A 22,509-nucleotide genomic window follows, 5' to 3' on the forward strand; every position below is an offset into this window, starting at 1 on the left:
GTGCTCGGCAACGGGCTCCTGAGTCCAGTCGACGACAGCTTTTTCCACCTCAACCTCAGGTATACCGCACTCCGATTCAAAATCTCACAGCTGCAACCCGTATAGCAGAGTCAATTCAGCCTTCCCAGTTGGAAGTTGGCAGAGGGTTGATGCAGATCCGGGCCTTACTCCGGGCGGCAGGAGAGCAGAACACAGCAGTGTCTTAGTCACGGAATAGGATTCATAGCAGATCTGTGATGGCAGATACAGTTCAGTCGGCCCACAGCCCGAGATCGCCCCCTCGGCATGAGGGACGTGGGCATCGGCAGGAGCAATATAGAAACCACGAGCAGTACGATCACCGACTCGGTCGTGATGACCGTCGTCGAGTGCCCACACCTCCTTCGAGGAGTGGATCATATGTGCCTCGGCAATATGATGACAGACGCCCTCGCAGTGGCGAGCGAAGAGTACCAGCCGACCCAAGGGAGCCAGGCTTTGATGCGAGATCTATTCTCGTTCAAGGTCTAGTTAATCGGAACAGAGCACACAGGGAGGGCCTTGACAGAGATCACCGGACTGGCAGCAGAGTTCATGTTTCAGGTCTAGAGTGTTTCAGCATAGCCATCAGAGCCACAGTGATTCCTCCCAACTTTAGGTTGGCGACTGGAGTCAGCAAGTTCACTGGTGAGTCCAAGCCTGACACTTGGCTCGAGGATTACCGAGTGGCTGTACAGATCGGTGGCGGCAATGATGAAGTGGCCATGAAGCATCTTCCTCTGATGTTGGAAGGATCAGCTAGAGCATGGTTGACTTAGTTAGCGCTAGGCAGTATATTCAGTTAGGAAGAACTTGCTCGAGTGTTTGTTAAAACTTTTGAGGGTACTTGCAAGCGGCCAGCGGTGTCAACGGAATTGCAGCATTGCGTGCAGAAACCGAATGAAACTCTGAGAGATTACATTCAGAGGTGGACCACTTTGCATCACACGGTGGAAAATGTTTCCCACCATCAAGCAGTTTGTGCCTTCAAGGAAGGCGTTAAAATCGGGAGCTGGTCCTGAAATTTGGTCGGACAGGAGATATGTCTCTGACTCGGATGATGGAAATAGCCATTTGGTATGCTAACAAAGAAGAAGAGGATCGACTCCGCAGTGGAAAGAGCAAACCAGTCGGTCAGGACACTGGTGGAGGCAATTCCAATCGGAAACAAAAGCGTAAAGCTGAGCCTGCAGGACCTGGTGAAATTGCGGCAGTGATTCAAGGAAAGTTTTAAGGGAAACCTAAGGGGCCCTGGACCCCCAAGAAAGTAAATGATGCAACTGGTAACGATGTGATGGATCTGCCATGTCACATTCACACCAAGAAAGATGAAGAAGGCAATCTGATTTATCCTAAGCATACCACTCGACAGTGTCGGGTTCTGATCGAGCAATTCCGAGAGAAACAACCTAATGAGAAGTAAAAAGAATCTAACAAGGATGAAGACAAAGAGGAAGATGATGGTTTTCCCAATGTCAATTACACCCTAATGATTTTTGCGGATGTTGAGAGCAAAAGTCAACTGAAAGTGATCAACAGAGAAGTGAATATGGTTGCTCCGACAACGACAACATACCTGAAGTGGTCACAAATAGCTATCACATTCGACTAGTCTGACCACCTGCTCGCATAGCCACTCCAGGGAGGCAAGCATTGGTGGTCGACCCAGTTGTTGGGAGTACTCGATTGACATAAGTGTTGATGGATGGTGGTAGTGGTTTGAATATTCTTTACGATGAAACCTTGAAAGGGATGGGCATTCCGATGTCCAAACTTAGTGAGAGCAACATGAGCTTTCACGGCGTCATCCCTGGCAAGAAAGCTGAATCACTCGGCCAGATAACCTTGGACATGGTTTTCGGTGATTCAAAGGATTACCATAAGGAAAAGTTGACATTTGAAGTAGTGGATTTCCAGAGTGCTTATCATGTTATTCTGGGGAGGCCTGCATACACGTGTTTTATGGCTCGACCATGTTACATGTATCTCAAGTTGAAAACGCCTGGTCCCAGAGGAGTGATCACGGTCACTGGCAATCGGAAGAAGGCAGGGGAATGCTTCCAGAAGGGTTCTAAAATTGCCGATGCACAAATGGTAGCTGTTGAAATGCAAGAGTATCAAAAAAATGTAGATCTGAGTGATTTGCTGTGAGCCAAGAAGCCTGCCACAGCTTCTGCATTTCAGTCGTCCGGAGAAACAAAACCGATTCATATTCACCCGACCGATCCTAATGCTGCTCCTACTCATATCTCAACATCACTCGATAGCAAATAGGAAGAAGCGCTCATCTAGTTCCTCCGTGAGAACTAGGACATCTTTGCATGGAAACCTTCTGACATGCCAGGTGTGCCCAGGGGACTGGCTGAGCACTATTTGCGAGTCGACCCAAAAGTGAAGCCAGTCAAGGAACATCTTAGACGGTCTGTCGTACAGAAGAGAAAAGCAATTGGCGAGGAAGTGGCTCGGCTCCTAGCAGCTGAGTTCATCCGAGAGATTTACCACTCTGAGTGGCTCGCCAATGTTGTCATGGTCCGCAAGAAGGACGATTCACTTCGTATGTGCATTGACTTCAAGCATATCAATCGGGCCTGCCCAAAAGATCATTTTCCTCTCCCCCGTATCGACCAAATCGTCGACTCGACTGCGGGGTGTGAGCATTTGTCTTTTCTAGACACCTATTCCGGTTATCACCAGATTCGACTGTATGGACCCGATGAGATAAAAACAGGTTTCATCACTCCATTCGGGTGCTTTTGTTATGTTACCATGCCATTCGGTCTCAAGAACGCTGGTGCCACATTTATGAGGATGATTTAGAAGTGCCTGCTCACTCAAATCAGTCGGAATGTGGAAGCATATATGGATGACATTGTGGTCAAGTCACGTAAAGGTTCCGACCTGCTGACTGACCTCGCTGAAACCTTTGCCAACTTAAGAAGGTATGATATCAAGCTTAATCCGTCGAAATGCACATTCCGAGTTCCAGGAGGAAAGTTACTCGGTTTCCTCGTTTCCGAACGAGGGATCGATGCCAACCCAGAGAAAGTTGGAGCCATACTCCGGATGAAACGCCCTATGCGTGTGCATGATGTTCAGAAGCTTACTAGTTGTCTGGCCGCCTTGAGTCGATTCATCTCTCGCCTTGGTGAAAAGGCATTGCCTCTTTACTGACTGATGAAGAAATCTGATAAGTTTGAGTGGACTCCTAAAGCTGATGCAACGTTTGCAGAACTCAAAACCCTGCTTTCCACCCAGCCGATGCTTGCTGCCCCAATCAGCAAAGAGCCTTTACTGCTTTATATTGCAACCACTGGACAAGTTGTCAGTACAGTACTTACAATCGAGCGGGAAGAAGAAGAAAAAACCTGTAAAGTTTAGCGCCCGGTGTACTATATTTCTAAAGTCTTGACTCCATCCAAGCAAAGATATCCTCATTGTCATAAGGTTGTTTATGGGATTTACATGACCACAAAGACGGTTGCACATTATTTCTCTATTCACTCCATTACAGTCGTCAGCGACGCACCATTGTCAGAAATTCTAAACAACAGAGATGCAACTGGTCGAGTGGCAAAGTGGGCGATTGAACTCCTTCCCTTGGATATCAAGTTTGAGGCAAAGAAAGCTATCAAGTCCCAGGCAATAGCAGATTTCCTCACCGAGTGGGTCGAGCAGCAACAACCGACTCAGATTCACTCGGAGCATTGGACCATGTTCTTTGATGGACCCAAGATGCTGAACGGTTCTGGTGCTGGGGTGGTACTGGTATCCCCTCGAGGACAAAGAATCAGCTACGTTCTTTAGATCCATTTTGATTCCTCCAACAACGAAGCTGAATATGAAGCACTTCTGTACGGGTTGCGTATGGCCATTTCACTCGGCGTCCGTCGCCTAATAGTCTACAGTGACTCAGATTTGGTGGTCAATCAAGTGATGAAGGAGTGGGACGTCAGAAGCCCGGCTATGACTGGCTATTGTAATGCAGTGTGAAATTTAGAGAAGAAGTTTGAGGGGTTAGAGCTCCATCATATACCCCGACTGAAAAATCAAGCAGCTGATGATTTGGCAAAGATAGGCTCCAAGCGTGAGCCTATTCCCAGTAATGTGTTCTTGGAGCATCTTCACACGTTGTCCGTCCAAGAGGATCCCTTCACGGAGGAGCCCCCACAACCTCGGAGCCCTACTGATCCGACTGAAGTTGAAATCCCAGCCGTGGTCGACTTAGTCATGGAACTTTTGGTTGTCATACCCGATTGGACAGTGTCGTACATCGCGTATATTCTCAGGAAAGAGCTCCCAGAGGATGAATAAGAGGCCCGTCAGATTGTCTATCGATCTAAAGCCTTCACAGTAATGGGTGGACAACTTTACAGAGAAAGTGTTACCGGAGTTGCTCAGAAGTGTATAACATCGGAAGAAGGTCGAGTGATCCTCAACGACATCCACTCGGGGACCTGTGGTCACCATGCGTCCTCTCGGACCATTGTGGCCAAAGCATACCGAGCGGGATTTTATTGGCCACAAGCAAACGACTGATGAAGCTATGTACCTAGGGTAGGGTCATAGGCCTGACCTAGACACCCTTCCCTAGGACATCACCCTAAAGTCAGAAGCATTCAAGGGATACCATCATCCACTCGACCAGAAACGTTCCACTCGGAAGACCCTATGTCACTCGACCATAGCAATGATCACTCGACAGACAAAAGATCTAAAGCCACTCTGAAAAGCAACGGTCGGACGTTTACTCTGTAGACTTAATGGTCATTTATGTCACTTTATTACTAGCATTACCATAAACACACCATCTTTATGTACCTTAAACCCTTTGTAACTGAGGGCGGGAGGGGTCTGGCGAACTCTATATAAGCCACCCCCCTCCTCGTGGACAAGGGTTCGCACCCCCTGTAACACCATACACATATAATCCAGTCGACCGCCTTTGGGCACCGAGACGTAGGGCTATTACTTCCACCATGAAGGGCCTGAACTCGTCAATCTTGTGTGTACAACTTGACCATAGCTGGGATCTTGCCTCTTCATACCTACCCCCCATTCTACTGTCAGTCTTAGAACTACGACAACGACTTACCTGCTTCAAGCTGGGAAGAAGTAGCACCCTCCCCTCCAGCATTTGTTGCCAGGGCAGAGCCCCCGGCACCCAAGTTCGTCTCCTCCTCCATATGAGTGGGCTCGGTGGTGGATGCCCTCGTCGGGGACGCCCCTCGGGGCGGCATAGTCGAGGAGGGCGGCGTGTTGGGGGTGGCCCTCAGCGGCTCCTCCTGCCGCCGTTCTCCTCCTGCGAACCCAGCAAGGTCAGCATCAAGGGTTCACACCCCAATGTTCATCAGTGGAGGAGTGAGTGGCGAGCTTACGCTGGGGGCTGGAGCGGGGGCTGCGCCGGGGACTGCTGTCCGGGCTGCTCTCCACCAACAACGGCGTACGTGAAGTACCCGCCGGGGGCTTGTCGCCTGTCGAGGCCTTGGCCTTCTTTGCCACCCTCTGGGCCAGCGTCTCCATATCCCTGCAAGAGTAAAAACAAGTTAAGAAAATCAGCACGGTCTGAAGGAACGGGGATGATGAAGGGCAAGATGTTTACTCATCCTCCACCTCCTCTTCCGATGCCTTCCTCTTCCTCCTTGGGCTGAGAGACCCAAGATCAAAGACGACCTCCGTGTCGACATCTGTGGGGGGAGGGGAAGGGGATGGAGTCCAGCGACGCTTGGACGAAGAAGAGGCGGTCGCCTTCTTCGACATCGCAGTCTTCACCACCTTCCTCGTTGTCGCGGCCCTCGTCAGGCGCACGGACTCCCCCTGGGCCTCTTGCCGCTGCTCGGTCCTACCGGGCCGGACCGGCTCACCAGAGCTGGCCCGTCGCAGGACACGCTTTCTCCCCGTTGCCGGAGGATCGTCAGCCCCGGCCTCTTCCTCAGTCGTCTCCTCGACCACATCTTCGATGAAAGGGGCCCCGGTGTCGGCACTGCTGGCCTCCCTAGCAGACTCTACCCATCCGGCAAGCTCCTCCTCCTTCGCGGCCACCTCGGCCTCATTCTCCACGTGGCCGACGCTGCCAGCTTCCCTAGCGAGCGTCGCCTCTGCCGCCCTGGCAGCAATGTAGTCTAGCTCCTCCTTGGTGGTGTCCTTGATAAGCAGTGGCTCATCACGGACATACCTCTCCGACAAGTTGTCGAAGAACTCCCGCACCTGCTCCGCCTCTGGCTCGGCCCAACTTGGGTCAAGGCCGTGCGCGTTGAAGTTCGGCATCATGGCGATGATGTCGGTTTAGCGAGAGTTGTTGCTCAGTGGGACCACTCGCGCCGGCAACCCAAACAGAGGCCCCTTGACGGCCTTGCCAGCCTTCGTGGCCTTGCCGGCTCTCTCAGCCCTACCGTCATCACCTACATTAAGCTGGAAAATCCTTTAAAAAAATGGGCGTGGCCCATCACCATGAAGTTGTGCTTCAAGCCAGGGTGAAGCCTCATGACATCGGTCGCGTTCCTGAAGAGCCAGGCCGGCCTCCCCTTGTTATGCAGCGGGGCGATGCGGCGATGGATGAAATCGGCCCCAATCATCTCAAGGGTGAGCCCGTCCATGGTGAGGCGATGGATTCTAGTAGTAGCGATCGCGAGCTTCTTGTCGTCAGCGTCGAGGTCTCTCCAGTCCTTGCGACGGACTGGCGGACTCTGACGAACTTGGCAGAACTACTGCGGATCCTCCTCCTCGATCCATAGCCACCGGCCCCTCCACTCCTCCTATCTCTCCTTCTGGGCGCCCTCCGGATAAGTGCCCTTCTCCTGGGGCCATGGGATCCAGGTGACGCAACCGGAGATGGCACCCCACGCCTGGATGCGGGGAAAGAAGTAGTGGCGGAAGAGCGCCGTGCTAGGAAGCATTCCGGTGAAGCCCTCGCAGAGGTGGGTGAAGAGGGCCATGCACGCCACGGCATTTGGCGTGAAATCAAGAAGATGGAAGCCGAAGGTGTGCATGACGTCGTTGAAAAAGTCGGAGAAAGGGAGACAGAGCCCGCAGGAGAAGTAGTCAACGAAGAAAGGATACTGATCCAGGCCGGCCTTGGCAAAATCGGCGGGGATGATGTGCATGGCCGGATGCCCCGTCGTCTTCGCCCCCCACAGAGGCCTGAAGTAGTCCCTGAGGTGGACCGCATCAACTGTCGAGGGAAAGAAGGCAAGCTGCATCCGAAGCGCCGCCGACTCGCTCTCCGGCATCTCCTTCTCCTCGGCGTCCTTGGCCACTCCCTTGCCCTTACTGGTTTTGGGTCCCATGGCAGCCGGGAAAGAGGTGAAGAATCTGGAGCTGTGGGGGATTGGGGGCAATGGGGGTGCGGCGGCGATGGATGGAGGCGGGAGTTTTGGCTTTTTCGCTTGAGGAAGAAGGAGGGGGGATGACGGTTCCGAAATTGGAGAGACGCGGAGGGTAAATGAGTAGCGCGCCCGCGGTTTCCCCTTTTCTTATGGGGAAGGTACGGGCCGCCTCTTTACCATTCACTGCGATGTGACCCGTGAGGGCAGCAACCGCCCCACGCATGACCCCCAGGTCGTGCATTCAACGCGGGCCATGGGGAAGCGCGACGGGCGAGGGAGTTACAGCAGTAAAACTCGGCCCCGCATGCCCATGCACCGTTTTGGGCCTAGCCCAACAATGCATCGCGCTTATGTATGGCCCAGGCTCGGGGGCTCCTGTCGGTGCACCAAAAGTGGGGGCTCTCCTTTGTACCCCTTTACTTGTGCACAAACAGTTAGAGCCGCACCTGCGGCCACACCTAGCGGGGCAGAGGAAGCAAAACCACAAGACAACAAGAACAACGCCAAGCTAGAAACACGAAGAGCATGAGGGTGAGGTGGACCCCTCGGCAAGGCCCTTGCCGGGGCGGCCTCCGCAGCCTCGGCAAGACCCTTGTTGGGGCAACTTGCCCGACACCAGGAGAGCCGCCACCCTTGAGCCCAAGGGTTCCAACACCATTGACCACTTTGAAACCAAGGCTCGGGAGGCACCTCCATGGTGGCATGCAAATCTTTGTGAAGACAGAGAGCCTATAAGACTAGATTATGGCCAGAAGACAAGACGATCACATGACTCCTTGCCGAGGATGCCCGCGAGGCCCCGGCAAGGCCCCTTGCCAAAGACGCTCGCAAGGCCCCGGCAAGACCCTTGCCAGGAATATACGTGGAACCGCGGCAAGACCTTGTCGCCCCCATCGCCGCCCCAGCTCAGCGGCCAACCCACCAACTAAAGAAAGTACCCACATGGCAGTACGTGGATACTAATCCAACTAGCCAAGCACTAGCGTGGCGGCATGCAGATCTTCGTGGGTACCCTACCACCACGCCACCTCAACAGCCTGCCAGCCTGCATGGCGCCGCATGCCTCGTTGGCCTAGATGCGTGTCTTCTGAACCGCCAACCGCCTGGATGCGTCCGGGCACACGGCGGGATTGGCATGTCTACCATCGTCATCCATAGCGTTGCTATTGCAGGATGGGCACGAGCGGATGGTAGCAACATGACACCCGGGAGTGTTCATGAGGTACGAAGATGCGGAGACGCAAGGGGTGAGGCCGGCCCGCATTGGAAACCAAGGCAGCGGCAGCGGCAACCCATAGTCGTCGACCGGTCGCCGTCGACGTATAGCAATGCGACAGCAGAGTGGCAGGGACAACGATCTGAAGATGGCCATGGCGGTAGGTGAAAGTGCTAGTTATCGACTAGGAGGGTGAATAGGCGATTTTTATGAGAGTCTTCAATACACGGGGGCTTTGAAGACAAACAGTAGAAATGAACCTATTGATATGCAGCGGAAGGTAGACTACACTAGACAAGCCATAGTCAAGTAAGCAATGAAGTGAAAGCACGAAGACTATTAGCAGCTAGATAGTATGGATCAGGATGGAAGATAGTATGAAGCCAACCAACAACAGTCTTCACACGGTGAAGTCAATCAGATCATGCAAGCAGGCAATGACTTCACGAAGACAAACTGTAAGTAAAAAGAGGTAAGAGATAGAACCAGTTGCTTGGAGAGGACAAGGATTTGTTGGACCAGTTCTAGTTGTTGTGACAACCGTACGTCTGGTTAGGGAGGCTGAGATTTAACACAGAAGACCACGTCTTCACCTTATTCCCCTTGAGCTAAGGACACACAGTCCTCACCCAATCACTCTGGTAAGTCTTCAAGGTAGACTTCCAAACCTTCACAGACTTCGTTCACCGGCAATCCACAATGACTCTTGGATGCTCAAAACGCGATGCCTAACCGGCTGGAGGATTCACAGTCCTCAAGTGTAATAAGTCTTCAGATCACGCAGACAGAAAGACTTCAGTGATGCCTAACACTCTTTGGCTCTGGGTGTTTTGGGCTTTGTCCTTGCAAGGATCTCTCTCTCAAATGCTTCATAGGTGGGTTGCTCTCAAACGACAAAAGCCGTTTACTAACTCTGAGCAACCACCAATTTATGGTGTAGGGATGGGCTACTTATAGCCAGGAGGCAACCCGACCTAATTTGTCCGAAATGACCCTAGGTCACTAAGGAACTGACACGTGTCCAACGGTCAGATTTCAAACACACGCGGCAGCTTGACTTGGGCTACAAGTTAAGCTGACTCATCCAGCTCTGGATAAGATTTGCTCTCATTGTCTTCGCTCGAAGATATAGGATTTAGTTGAGCATCACATCAGTCACTCTGACTTTGTTCACTTGGACCCCACTTAACAGTACGGTGGTTCTTATGACTCAACAAAGAAGAAAAGGAACTACGAAACAACTATGTCTTCGCACTCTATAGTCTTCACGTGATGTCTTCTCATGTCATAGTCTTCAATGTGAATATCTTCACAGAACACAATTGTCTTCAATGTCTTCACACATTTTTAGAGATCGTCTCTGATAGGTAAACCGAATCAATGAGGGACTACTACCTGTGTTATCCTGCAATTCTCACAAACACATTAGTCTCTCAACCAAGTTTGCCGTCAATACTCCAAAACCAACTAGGGATGGCACTAGATGCACTTACAGTAGGGATCCAGGACGGGGGGCTCCGGTAGCGTGATGCAATAATGGGGCGGTACAGGACGGCCCGAATGGTCGAAGCAAGCCCTTTTATAGAAACGTCCGGCGGTGGAACGGTGGCGCAACAGCATCATCAGATTGGTCTGGAGACTTCCGGAGAGAGGGAGATAATCAAGAAGAGAACCATGGACCAAAGAGCACAACCGCTTGACTCTACACAGGATAAAACAAAAAACAAAAGGAACGAAGCGGTCGTTAGAAAAATCGCCAAGCGCACACGAAAGCATACCCCGCAAGGTCCCCTAGTAAATAGCGTGTCACCACCTCATTGGTCTGATTACCACTGTAAAAAAAACTTAAAAAATTAGATAAAAGAAACCTGGCTAGATTTAGTATATTTAGATGTCCATGTCAATCTGGGATGTCGTCCTAGCCAAAACATTTGACATGCTTTATCTCAGTCTATCTCTATATCTTCTTCTTGTCCAAAATTAGTTCATCCGTACCTACACTATACAATCTTCTCTATTTCTCCATCCCTTGACCAGAGATGGCTCGACCACAAATGACCTCATACATGGCAAGGTTGCATGCAGCCGGCGATCGACATTAGCATGATTGATTCGGTCGTGTAGCTCCTTAGACCTCTTACATAAAAAGATATCATAAGAGTATTATGCACATAAATGCTTTTGGAGGCCGGGCTTCATGGAGGTCTTCAAATACAAAATTCAAAACTTGTGAAAATTTATATTTTTACATTTCATAAAATTCTAAAAAAAATTACATAGAGAGATGAAGGCATAGTGCATAAGTGTGTAAATTTTTAGGATGAAATACATTGAAATGAGGGTTGTGCAAAAAAGATAAATCTGAGGATTTTTAACACATGATACTATTCATCTTCCTAGACCATGAATTTGTCTTTTTCGTACAGGTGACATTTCAACGTATTTCATCCTAAAATTTTACACACATACGCCTCACATTCTTGTTTTACTTGTACAAATTTTTTCAGATTTTTTGAAACCAAAATTTTTTAATTTTGAATTTTTCAAAAAATCGGCCTCCATCGAGGCCGAGAGCCAAACATACATTCTCTATTATGCATTTCTATCTAAGTAAAATAATAATATGACGTGGCACTGTAATTAATGATGTGTGTGAGTTACAATAGCACATTGTGATACAATATCTAGCACATGAACCAAGAAAAGTTAATAAAATAAATCTGGGTCATAACTCAAATTGGGACTCTACCAATGAATTAATCACGTAACAGTTTGGGAGGAGTAGTTTATGATATTCCCCACTATGACAGGTCTTAGGTGTACCTAAGCTAGGTTCAGCTACCATACATGGGTAACCATCGATCAAAACTAAGGTTAAAAAAATTTTAACCAAATGCTTTGATAGTTTTGTCAAAAACTGAGAAACACTAAACTTTAAGAAAATAGAGCATGCACTACCCACACATTATAATATCCAGGTTTTCTGAAACTGTGTTGTAAAACTAGACCTAAGTCTAGCCATAGATTAAAGGAGATCAGCTAGCCATGCCTTGAAGATATTAATATATTTCCTCTTGATTCTATAGCTTAGCAAAGTAAAGCCTCCTTTCGTTTAGAGGAATCTTGTAGGAATTTCATAGGATAGGATTTCTATAGGAAAATTTCCTTTAGAGACCTTTGGTTTATGGAATGGAATCCTATTCCTATGGAGAAATTCTTCCTATCCTCCACATTTCATAGGAAAATAAACATTAGCCTAGGCTCAATGGAAAAAATTCTATGATGTAATCAAAGAGCATCTTCTTTCCTATTCCTACTCATAGGATTTGAGATACATGTCATCTCACTTCCTATGATTTTCCTATCCTATGAACCAAAAGATCCTTTACATAGACGCCTTTCCAATTGCGCAAAGTTGGGTCCACAATTATGAAGATCTTGTTGATTCTTGACATCCATATGACCCAACCAGCAATGATAATAACCTTATTTATCCTATTCTTGGATCAACAAATGCATCCAACACTCAAAGGTTTGTGCCCCTGTTGGGATAGACAAAGTTCCATCACCTTTTAGAGAAGGGCTATCCTAGAAAAGATGATGCCAAATTTCTTTGTGCTAACATTGCAAAATGGCACAATTGTAGTTTTGCAGAACAAAATTATTTCTCAACAGTAAGTTTCTAGCATTGAATCTTTCTTGGAGTAATAACCAAAAAACACCCTAGTGTTTTTGGGCTTTGGGCTGAGAACTTCCCCAAATCCATTTGAAGTGAGGTGGAGCTGATTGAGCACCAATCATCATTTTATAACCCTTGACAATTGAAAATTTAGCATTACCTCGGATGTAGCTCTAGGTGTCATTTGAATTCCTATGATCATAAGAAGTGAGATTTGAACACAAGTCCTCGATTTGCAAGAATTCTTGATGTGCTTTAGTGGTGAGTGGCAAGTGAAAAAGATCCTCAAAAAATCATTACGAAGCATTGTTTCCACATTCAGATTAACATCCTTTGCAAAGGTAATTAAAAAGATGTCGAAACTGAACAAACAAGCAGTAGTATTCCAAATAGCAGTCCAGAAAAGCACACTTTTACCATCACCTAAATTAAATCTGGCCATTGTCTTGATATTTGCCTTTCACCCAAAAGAAAAACCTTGCATATGATTATCACGAAGAGAGCATGTGGTATAGTAGGACTCCTATATGAGTTAACCCAGGGCATGTCGTGCCCATTATAAAATTTGTGCAATTTCCTGGGCAAGCCTTGTTCTGAATGTTAATATTGATCACCTCGGGACCGCCTTGAATTTTTGCCATGCACACTTTGGACCAAGCAACAAGAGCATGTTATTACCATGCATGTCGAAAAAACAAAATCTGTCACCCATGTTGGGTAAAATCATCTTTAGCCACCTACTCAAATCACACACACACACCATCGTATATAGTGGTTGGTGCACATGTCGCTGAAGAGTAGGCCACTAACACTAATATATTTCCTGCTCCACTCTCCTTACTCCCCAAATCGGCAATCCTACCCCATGAGCCCCATTGATCCGATCCTATTCCCTCTGATCCCAGGACAAATATGGTGTTGGCTTGGTTGAAATATGAACCGAGTTTGAGCCAAGACTAGCTCGCTCGATTTTTACCTGATATAGCTAAAACTAACAGGGCAATTATGTTATCTTTGATAGATTCAATGAAATTAGAATAATCAATTACCTTTCTTTTTTGAAATGACTTGGTTGAGCACATGCGGACTCACCATGGCCACCGGTAGATGTATTGATTCATTTTCTTTTGATGTATTTGTGACAATTTAAGTTTGGTTGTAAACTTTGAGATTTTTATAAACTGTTTATTATTGGGGCATGTGATTCATTTGATTGTAAACTATAAACGTGTTTATTTTTAGTTAGACATATGCATGAAAAAATTTATACATTTGGTCCGCTCGGCAGCACTATCCACGCGAAAACAGAAGAGGTCGGACGGCGCCTCTTTGGCTGACCCAAATAGAATCCAGACAAAACGGGTTCGTGGAGTTGGCCTAAGGGGGCACAACATCAAATTCCATACACAAACATTCCATAATGAAGTAACTGCATAGTGGCGAACCTTAATTAAGTCTCCCGATTTTACACATATTATTCAGGAGAAGTTGGCATGTCAAGTTCAACCATATCATACGACGCTAGACAGGTACTGTACTATGATGGTTGCTGGTACTTCCTCCATTTTAAAATATAGTGCACCCGCAATTTCTAAGGTCCAACTTTGACTATAAATTTAACCAATGAGATTGACTGCGGCGGGAGCAGAAGTTATACCAGTGAATTCGTATTCAAAAGAAGTTTTCAATTATATAATTTTTCCGGTATAATTTTTCCTTCCGCAGCAGTTGATCTCATTGATTAAATTTATGATTGAAGTTGAAGCATAAGAATAAAGAAAGCACTATATTTTGAAACAAATGGAGTAGTTTTCATTCAGTAGGCCGAGATAAAAAAACCCATGGAGCCAGCCTAGGCAGGCGGCTACCAGGCAGAGATCCTCATGCCGAGATCCTTCTGCGCGAAGGCGACGAGGTTCTCCACCTCGGCGTCGTCGATGAAGCCGCTGTTGTCCCTGTCGGCGCGGCGGACGGCGCGGCCGGCCCTGAGGGTGGTGAACCAGCCGCCGCGGCGGCGGATGGCCTCGCGGAGCTCGTCCCTGCTGATCCGGCCGTCGCCGTCCGCGTCGAACTGCTTCAGCCACTCCTTGAACTCCGCCACCGTCATCTCCCGCTGCGAAGGTACCCCCCTGATCGCCATGACCGGCCGCGTTAGCAAGCTCGAGACCCTTACAGCTGCAGAGACGGGATGCTATGCTAGCTAAGGTGATGGATGGTGTGAGGGCCTCTCGCGGCTGCGCCTCCTTTTATAGTCGATCCGATCCGCGCAGCATCTCGTGGCTTTGTTCGTCTTCATCTGCAGGCTGCGAGGGGGCGCTGATCTGAATCTTATCAAGTTCTTGGTGGAGGGTGAGCTGAATTTTCAGGCATCGCATCGCTCTTTACACGCAGGGCTAGTCAGCAAGTGCGTGTCACACTCTTTCTCTGACGAATAAGTTTATGTGTATCACGTTGCGATCTTTTTCGAGAGACATATCACATTGGTCGATTCTTACACTTTGTCTGAATTTTCCAATAAAAACCATGCATTGCCTGCATTTTTTCTGATGTTTGGTGTAGCCGCGTAGGTGTGTGGTTATTTCATACTACTGCCAGATTATATTCCTATGCTTGCTTGCAGCAACGAGGCGTGGGAATAAATTCGAAGTGGGGGAAGTGGTAGGGCCTAGATGAAGGAGATTCTCCGTTGAAAGACCAATCCAAAAGGGGAACAAAAAGGAAGGAGATTCTACCAGAAGTTATTCCGTGCTGGCTTGCCAAACCTGCTTAGAGCATGGTTAATAATATAGCCAGCTGCTGGCTATATAGACATGCCATGTCATTAAGAATTAGCACTATTAGTTACTCATACAATAGAGTTGGCTATAAGGTTGACTATAAGGATGTGTTCGGATCTCACCAGCGTTGGCCCTGCCAACGATTGGCACGCCAAATTTTTGGCGGAGGAATCGGCCGCCAACGCCTCGCCCAAAAATTGGTCACGTATTGAACGTGGATGTCCAATGGACTTGCGGCGCGCCAATAATTTGGAAACCATCCAAACAGACGCTAGCTTCGTAGTCAACGACAATATATTGGTTCGGCGGACAGCGGCAGCAATCCAAACACACCCTAAGTCCACAACTTCTTTTCATTTTCTCTCTATCTCTCTCTTCTCATTAAATGCCTTTGCCTAGGAGCACGCGTAGAGGCAGGCTATTGCATGAGAGCCCAGTTCTTCATTTTTTCTTTGCTCTCTCCTTCACATAGACAAAAATGCCATGTAAGCAGGCTTATAGCCCACTAGTGTACTTGCTCTTATCTTCTACTCCCTCTGTCCCATAATATAATAGCGTTTTTAACACTACTCCCTCTACTGCCAAACACCTGCTTATATCTAAATAGCTAATCCTCATTAACATATTTCTCTCAACATGCGAGCATGCCATCCCATCATTCAACATTCATGGGAAAGGCCCACCTAAACATGCAAGCATTCATAATAATAATCCACCCCAACATGCAAACATGCATGCATGGAAAATTCCATTCTATTATGCTATTAACATTTAATTCTTACATTCGTTCAAAAACTATCATTTTAAATATTTATGTTTCATATATAATCAAAACCTCATTCCCGCAATAACGTGTGGGGCATCATCTAGTTTGATATAGTTCTGCCGTGCTTTTGTTACTGATGCTATAGCTTTGGCACAAGGACATGGTGTTACCAACTTCAGGTCTTCAGAGAAAACATGCTAGGATTAATCATGCCGGCATGGCCTCCCATTTATTCAGAGCTCAACAGTTGGGCTAAGATGTTGAAGGAGGACTACACCCAAAAAAAAAAGAATTGTAACCCATAAAAAAAAGGCACTGTCCTCGCAAGAGGAGGAAGATAACAGAACAGAACAGGACGTGGAGTTTCTACTCCCAGGAGCAAATGCTCCTGGTGTGAACAGTAAAATCAAATAAATTCAAAAAATCTGAAATTTTTTTGTGCCATACTTTCACAAATGTTTGTTGTGCCTACAAAATTTCATCGCAAAATCACACTGATGGAAGGCGTGGTAAAAAAAACAAAATCGATGCTCTGAAAATGTTACTTACAAAAGCATTTTGAAGCTCTGATTTTGTTTTTTTTGGCACGCCTTCCACCAATGTGATTTCGCAATGAAATTTTGCGTGCACATCAAACATTTGTGAAAGTATGTCACAAAAAAAATTCAGAATTTTTTGAACATTTTTTTTTAGTTTTTTAATTTTACTATTCATACCAGGAGCATTTGCTCCTGGGTGTAGAAAGGTACTTCCGAACAGAACAGTGCTACATTCGAGCATTTTCCTCACAAAAACTATCCTGAGTTGCCCAAAGAATGATTTTTGTGGAAAAATACACCCTGGGTTTATACCAACAAATTACAGCTTAAACAGAAACCAACTTACAAGACAAATTGAATAACTTATTACAGCAATGTACAGCTCGTCGATCCGCGCTTTTATGACCTGTTTTCTTATGTTTGTGCCGGGGTATTTCTCGACAAAAATGAGCCCATTCGAGGGAGAAACGACTTTTTCTTTCGCAACTTTCGGTTCGGAACATGGTCCTCGTAGCTACTGCCTGACATGTGCAGCCGTGAATCCTGCTCTTTCAGGTAAGGATCGACAAATGGGCTACTCACGGGGTTAACCGCACGCTTCGCGGCCTCCTGAATTTTCCGGCGCTGCTCATGGTCAGACCTCCATTTCCTCAGTTGCTGCTCAGCGGCGAGTTTCCCCTCGTTTGCCCTCTCGGCTCTCTCCAATGCAAGTTCAAGAGTTCTCTTCTTTTCATCCATCTCCTTTGTTGCTTCAGTTAGCCTGTCTAGGCTCTCTAATTCAGAGCCTTTCACGGACTCTACCTGTGCCAGCGCTTCTGTCACCTTCTCATTTGCCAGTTCTTCAGCGTCTTGTGCTTTCTTGCTAAGGGCGTAATACTCGCTTATAGGAAGCGTCACTCCTCTGGGAGAATCCTCGACGTCGCTGGCCTCTTTGCTTTCATTCAATGCTCGAACTGCCGCAAGTGCTAGCCTCTCGGACGCTTTGGATGCTTCTATTTCCTTCAGAACAGCACATAACCTGCTGCTTGTTGTAGTTGCAGCTGCTTTGGTTTGCTCAGTATCTTCCTTGGCTTTTCTCAGCTCCTCTTCTGCTGCTTGAGCTGCGTCCTTGGCATCCTCGGCCTCCTGAGCTGCTTGCTGCAACATCTTAGGGAGCTCCACCATTTTCTCTTGGGCATCTTCTTCCTTGGATCTCACAGATTCTATCTCTTTTTGAGTCCTGTTGAGCTCAGCTTCTAGTGAAGAAACTGCAATTGATGCCATCACTTCCCTCTGCTGCAATGAGTCAAGTGAAGCTTTCTCCCTGTCGAGCTCTGATCTGAGAGTTGTCGCCGCAACTCTTAACAATTTGGCCTCAGTTTTTGTATTTTCTATGTTTGCTTTAACCTCCTCGAGCTCTTTCTGTGTTGAAGCTAGAGTTTCCTTAATTGAGCTGCTAATTTGTCTAGCATCTTCAGACTCATGCTCCTTGGCAACCCCTAAAGCTTCTTTGCACAGTATACTCTCCACATAGTCTGCAAGCTCAGACTTGAGGCCATGCAACTTGCGCAAATTTGCTTCAAGATTCTTCTTCAAATCATTTTGGGACAGAAGCTTATTGTTCAGTTGTTGCACCTCCTCTTGTGCCTGGACCAACTCTCTATCCCAAGCAAGGCAATCTTGCTCTTTCGCCAGTACTGCGCCGATTCTACGTTCTTCAGCATCATGATGTGCAGCATGGGCCAACTCAAGAGATCCTTTAGCTGCAATCAGTTCTACAGTCAGCCCCTCCACTCGCTTCTCGATATCTTTCCCGGCGGCTAACACTTCTTCAGCCCTTTTGATTGCTCTGTCCCTTTCATTGACTAAGCTAGCATACTCTTCGTGTAATGTTCTCAGCTCCTCCTTTACTGATTTAAGTTCGGCAACAGATTTTTCGTGTCTTTCTTTTGCGACTTCCATTTGAGTCTTGGCTATTACACTAGAATCGTCAGCTACTCCCCGCTCAATTTCTTGCACCCTCAGTTGTGCAAGCTCAGAGTCCTGTTTTGCTTGAACTTCTTCCATCTGTGCTTTCTCCAGTTCATGCTTCAGCTCTTCTACAATTCTCTTAGTAGTCTCTAGTTCATCAAGTACCTGTGATTTAGCCATCTCTGCAGCTTCTAGTTCTTCTTTGCATTTTGGAATTTCTTTCTGAGCATTTTCAAGTTCAAGCTGTATGAACTTGCGTCTCTGCATAAAAAGGAAATTCCTTTAGAGTACTCTACATGATTAAAATTCAGTTATGTACTCTAAACTATGATAATCATGTAGTTGTGTACTTACATTATCTGATACTCCATAATGCAAATTCAGTTATGTACTCTAATCCTTGTGGAGTATCAGATAATGTATGAGCATATGTATGGCTAAGACTTGACAAGAATTACCTCCATCATCTGAACTTTGTGAGCTTTCCAATCAACGATTCCTCCAAACTTGGTGACAGCTTCTCTCACAGACTCAAAAGGCGCAGCAGTGTCAATAAGACCTTTATATGGACTTTCAGGTTTTGCTTCTGACTCTTCCATCACTTTTGGTTTTACAGCAATTTTTCTCTGAAAACGTGCCTTGTCTTCAACATGGTTCACCTCGACGGGATGTACTGAAGAAGAATGATCTGCCTGACCCTTCACCGAGTGTTTGGATTTCTCAGTTGGTACTGAATTTGAGAGCATTTCAGGACCTGCCCCTGTGGGGGAATTTGATTCCACGTCATGCTCTGCTACATCAGGATGAGACTCTGCCAATACCTCTGAGTGTGAAGATAACTCCGAATCATCGGCAGCAACTGGAAGGCCATTAGAGATACCCGATGTGGCTGCTTGAGCTGACTTTTCCATGTTTGCATTGATATTTTCGTGAACACCATTGCTACTGACTTCCAGAGTTGGTGAGTCCACACAAGTTTCTGGGATTTCTACCGGAGATGACTCTTTTGAGTTATTTTCTTCAGATGCATGAGTCGACTCCATTCCTTAGACCTCCGCAATGTTCGCTCCTAAAAATTGTGTAATGAAAGTGACGTTATGAGACCGAATTATAGCACAAAATTCAAGCAAGTAAGAGTACACTGCACTACATGTGGGAAGTAGCATTATCAGTATATTTTTTTCGAGTAGTATGGAATAAAACAATTGTGAAGCTGTCAAACAGTAGCCCAAAGTTATTTTGCAATGCCAAGTCTCTATCCATGTTCCAAGGGGAGCAGAGATAACAAAACTGCAATAACAATAGATAACTATGTGCAGCAACTGACCAAAAGAACTTTACTGATCCTGCCCTACATTCACTAATCATTGCCACCGACTGACGCCGAACCTGCTTTCTGTCTGCAATAATTCAGCTACTTTTTGCACCCAACCGTATGTATGCATGACCTAAAACCATCTTTTCTAAATAAAAAGCGAAAGTAAGCAACCAAATAAAGCATGCCATTTTTATAGCTCCTAAAAATATGTCATAATGGACCAGATATAGCAGAAATCCTTGTCCCAGCACCATTATTATTTGCAGCAATTATGAGCGAAATCATTTCAATCATGTCCAGTTATAATTCCTTCAACGAAACTACTTAGCAAACGACACACGCTGGCCGATTTGGAGACGACACTACATCCAATGGTTGTGCTACAGTTTATCCTCTGCATGGATGGTTTGATTGACAGTGTCGTCCCAAAATCGGCTATGCAGCGTCGTCTGTGTAGCAGCACTCTTCCTTCAAATCATGGTCAGTCCTATGTGCATCAATCAAACCTGAATGTTTGACTTGCACAAGAAATTTCTCATCTCCGTACAGGCTCATATTTCGGCATGTCCTCATCATTAATTAGTAATCTAATCCTAACTAGTATAATATTATTACATGGTAAGATTGAACACGCTTGAGATTACAGAACTAACTGTACCTAGCAAGGTGAAATATTCAAGTTCTACTACTACTAAACTGGCTTTAAATACTTCCTCTGTAAAACAGAGAGTTTTTTTTTATGGCAGTGGGGTTCTAGCGCTCTTCTTTCACGCAGTGACGTAAACACCCCAAAGAATGAAAATTCTTCCCGGACCGCCCATGATTTCATCGCACAACGAGACCGAGTAGTCCTACTAATCCATGGTATGAACTACAAGGGGAATTTCCATCTTTGGTTGGTTGCAACCTCGGTTCCAGACCAAAATTAGATTCTTCCTGCAACTGACTGTACACCCAAGAGAACGAAACCGACATGAAAAACCTCGAAAAATAAACATAAAAGCACCGCAAAATCGTCCAAGCCAGGGGAACAATCTCGCATCGGACGAAGAGTCAAGAACTCGCACGCCGCCGCGGCCGTGCTCAAACAGGAAGGAAAGCACGGAGCCGCGGCGGGATTAATGGCAGATTGAGGCGGGAGGGGAGGAAGCTTACTCGATCGCGCGGGCGGAGGTCTTGCGGACGAAGCGATCGGGCCCTCCTTTGGCGGCGATTCGGATCTCCGCTCTTCGTGCGTGCTCGCGATTTTTGGCTTCCTTCTTTTCTTCTTCTCCTGTGAGGGGAGGGGAGAAGGAGAGGTGTGGTGTACGTGTGCTTGGGTTTTGTCCGGGCCCGTGAGTCCACTGGTCGGTCGGACACTTCACACCTGGGATTGATTACTGCGAGGAGCGGATGGACGGGACTCCCTTGTTTTGCAGAAAGCCCCTCTGGTTTTGTTGAATTATAAGAAAAGTGCCTGACCTAGGCCTTGCTGCAAAAGAGTGGATGAGATTTCTTGCAGAAATCGCCTCTTGTATGTTGAAACTTGAAACTATGGTGTCCATTTGTTAGACTAGACGACTTTTCGAAGGATTGCTTTATGAAACTGGTTCTTGGATCTAGTACAGATTTTGGGGGCGGCCAATTGGTGGATAACCGTGGACTCGTTGTCTGCGGAGCAACTTCGAAAGATGTTCTACAACTTGTCTTATCAAGCATAATGTTTAGGAATTAGTAGTAGGATGAGTGGGTACGCTGACGCGTGTTGTATACAATTTGACACATATGTGAATACAGATCATATGATGTCGACGACACTTAACTGGGTATTGATCTAGAATTTTCAAGAAACACAAGGTGTCAAATGGAAAGGCTGATGGAGACTGTTACTGCTCCACATGGTATGCTAATTAAGTGCTTGGGTACTACTCTACTCTAGTTTAGTTACCATCGATCGAACTCGTGGCTTTGAATGAAACCTAAAACATTTCTAAATAGCACAACTCACAGGTATACAGTACTACTACTGCTAGAAGTACTACTTTGCAATAATTATACTCCGTAATTTATATCCTAAACTGGGGGTATTTGGCGTGGAAGGGGGAAAGGGAAGAGATTCCGGCAGCGAGGCTTTCGGCGAGCGACAACGGCGACCTGACGCGATGCATCCTCCGCCCGTTCCCGCTAAGATTGGGACGTAGCCGGATGAGCGTGACGTGGTGGAGGCTGGGCGTGGAGCCGTTGGACTTTGGAGGTGACACCTGCAACTCTGCAGCGGAGGCAGAAATTATTCAGGATGGCCCACATTTTTGCGCTGCGAAAGCCTCCGACGCTAGTTTATGTGCTTACCTGGCTAGATTAGGCTCCAGCGAACACGTTCTCGTCGGCACGCGGAACAGCCCGTCACCGTCGCGGTCGTGGAGCCTGTGACCGGAGTAGCAAACAAGCCGTAATGATCCGGCGGCAAGTGGCGACGGCGGGCCGGCGACACGCATGTGGACGCGGAGCTGACACGGCCGGAGGGGGGAGGCGGCGACGGCGCGGATTGGATGGATGGATGGCTCCGGCGCGGTCCGCGTGCTCCAGCCTCCGGCTTGAAGCGAGAGGCGGGGGAACACGAGGAGGCCGTGCGGTGCCCCAGCTACACCACCGCACCGCACACGGCCGCCTCCTGGTCCCCCGTGCCGTGGCCCCGGTGTGTAAAAAGCGGGTCCTTTTTCAGAGTCTGGAAGCGGATTCAGAAAAAGGGTCGACGGTCCTGTAGCGCGGACAGTCGGAAAGAAGCTGCAGGGGAATGGGGACTGTGCGCTGCAGCAACCTTTGTTCGTTAGCTGACGGTGTGCCATGTAGAGGTCGGCACGTCCCGTGGGGTGGGAGCTCCTATTCGGCGCGTTCGGCGCCGGGGAAGCGAACCGGCGCCTGCTGGCAGCGCCAAGTGGGCCGGC

General features: G+C 47.5%; 2 protein-coding genes across 2 annotated transcripts; both read right to left on the reverse strand.

The window, feature by feature from the left end:
• Window positions 1-13,656: 13,656 nt before the first annotated feature.
• On the reverse strand, window positions 13,657-14,440 carry LOC123187929 (calmodulin-1). The gene has a single exon (XM_044599926.1). The coding sequence runs from the start codon at window positions 14,373-14,375 to the stop codon at window positions 14,100-14,102; it is 276 nt and encodes a 91-aa protein (XP_044455861.1). The 5' UTR covers window positions 14,376-14,440; the 3' UTR covers window positions 13,657-14,099.
• A 2,135-nt stretch (window positions 14,441-16,575) lies between these two features.
• LOC123187930 (protein WEAK CHLOROPLAST MOVEMENT UNDER BLUE LIGHT 1) lies at window positions 16,576-21,045 on the reverse strand. The gene is made up of 3 exons (XM_044599927.1): window positions 20,741-21,045; window positions 18,726-19,336; window positions 16,576-18,528 (listed from the first exon to the last, which is right to left on the reverse strand). Exons 2-3 carry the CDS (start codon window positions 19,308-19,310, stop codon window positions 16,732-16,734), a joined length of 2,382 nt encoding a protein of 793 aa, XP_044455862.1. The 5' UTR covers window positions 19,311-19,336; window positions 20,741-21,045; the 3' UTR covers window positions 16,576-16,731.
• Window positions 21,046-22,509: the final 1,464 nt, after the last annotated feature.

This window comes from Triticum aestivum, chromosome 2A (genome assembly GCF_018294505.1).
Source record: "Triticum aestivum cultivar Chinese Spring chromosome 2A, IWGSC CS RefSeq v2.1, whole genome shotgun sequence".
Taxonomy (NCBI): Eukaryota; Viridiplantae; Streptophyta; class Magnoliopsida; order Poales; family Poaceae; genus Triticum; species Triticum aestivum.

Bases quoted from the DNA above. Each gene is read 5' to 3' on its own strand.
- LOC123187929 (XM_044599926.1), bottom strand. From the start codon at position 14,375: ATGGCGATCAGGGGGGTACCTTCGCAGCGGGAGATGACGGTGGCGGAG.
- LOC123187930 (XM_044599927.1), bottom strand. From the start codon at position 19,310: ATGGAGTCGACTCATGCATCTGAAGAAAATAACTCAAAAGAGTCATCT. The intron at 18,529-18,725 runs GTAATTCTTGTC...CTTTTTATGCAG, and splicing joins ACAAAGTTCAGATGATGGAG to AGACGCAAGTTCATACAGCT.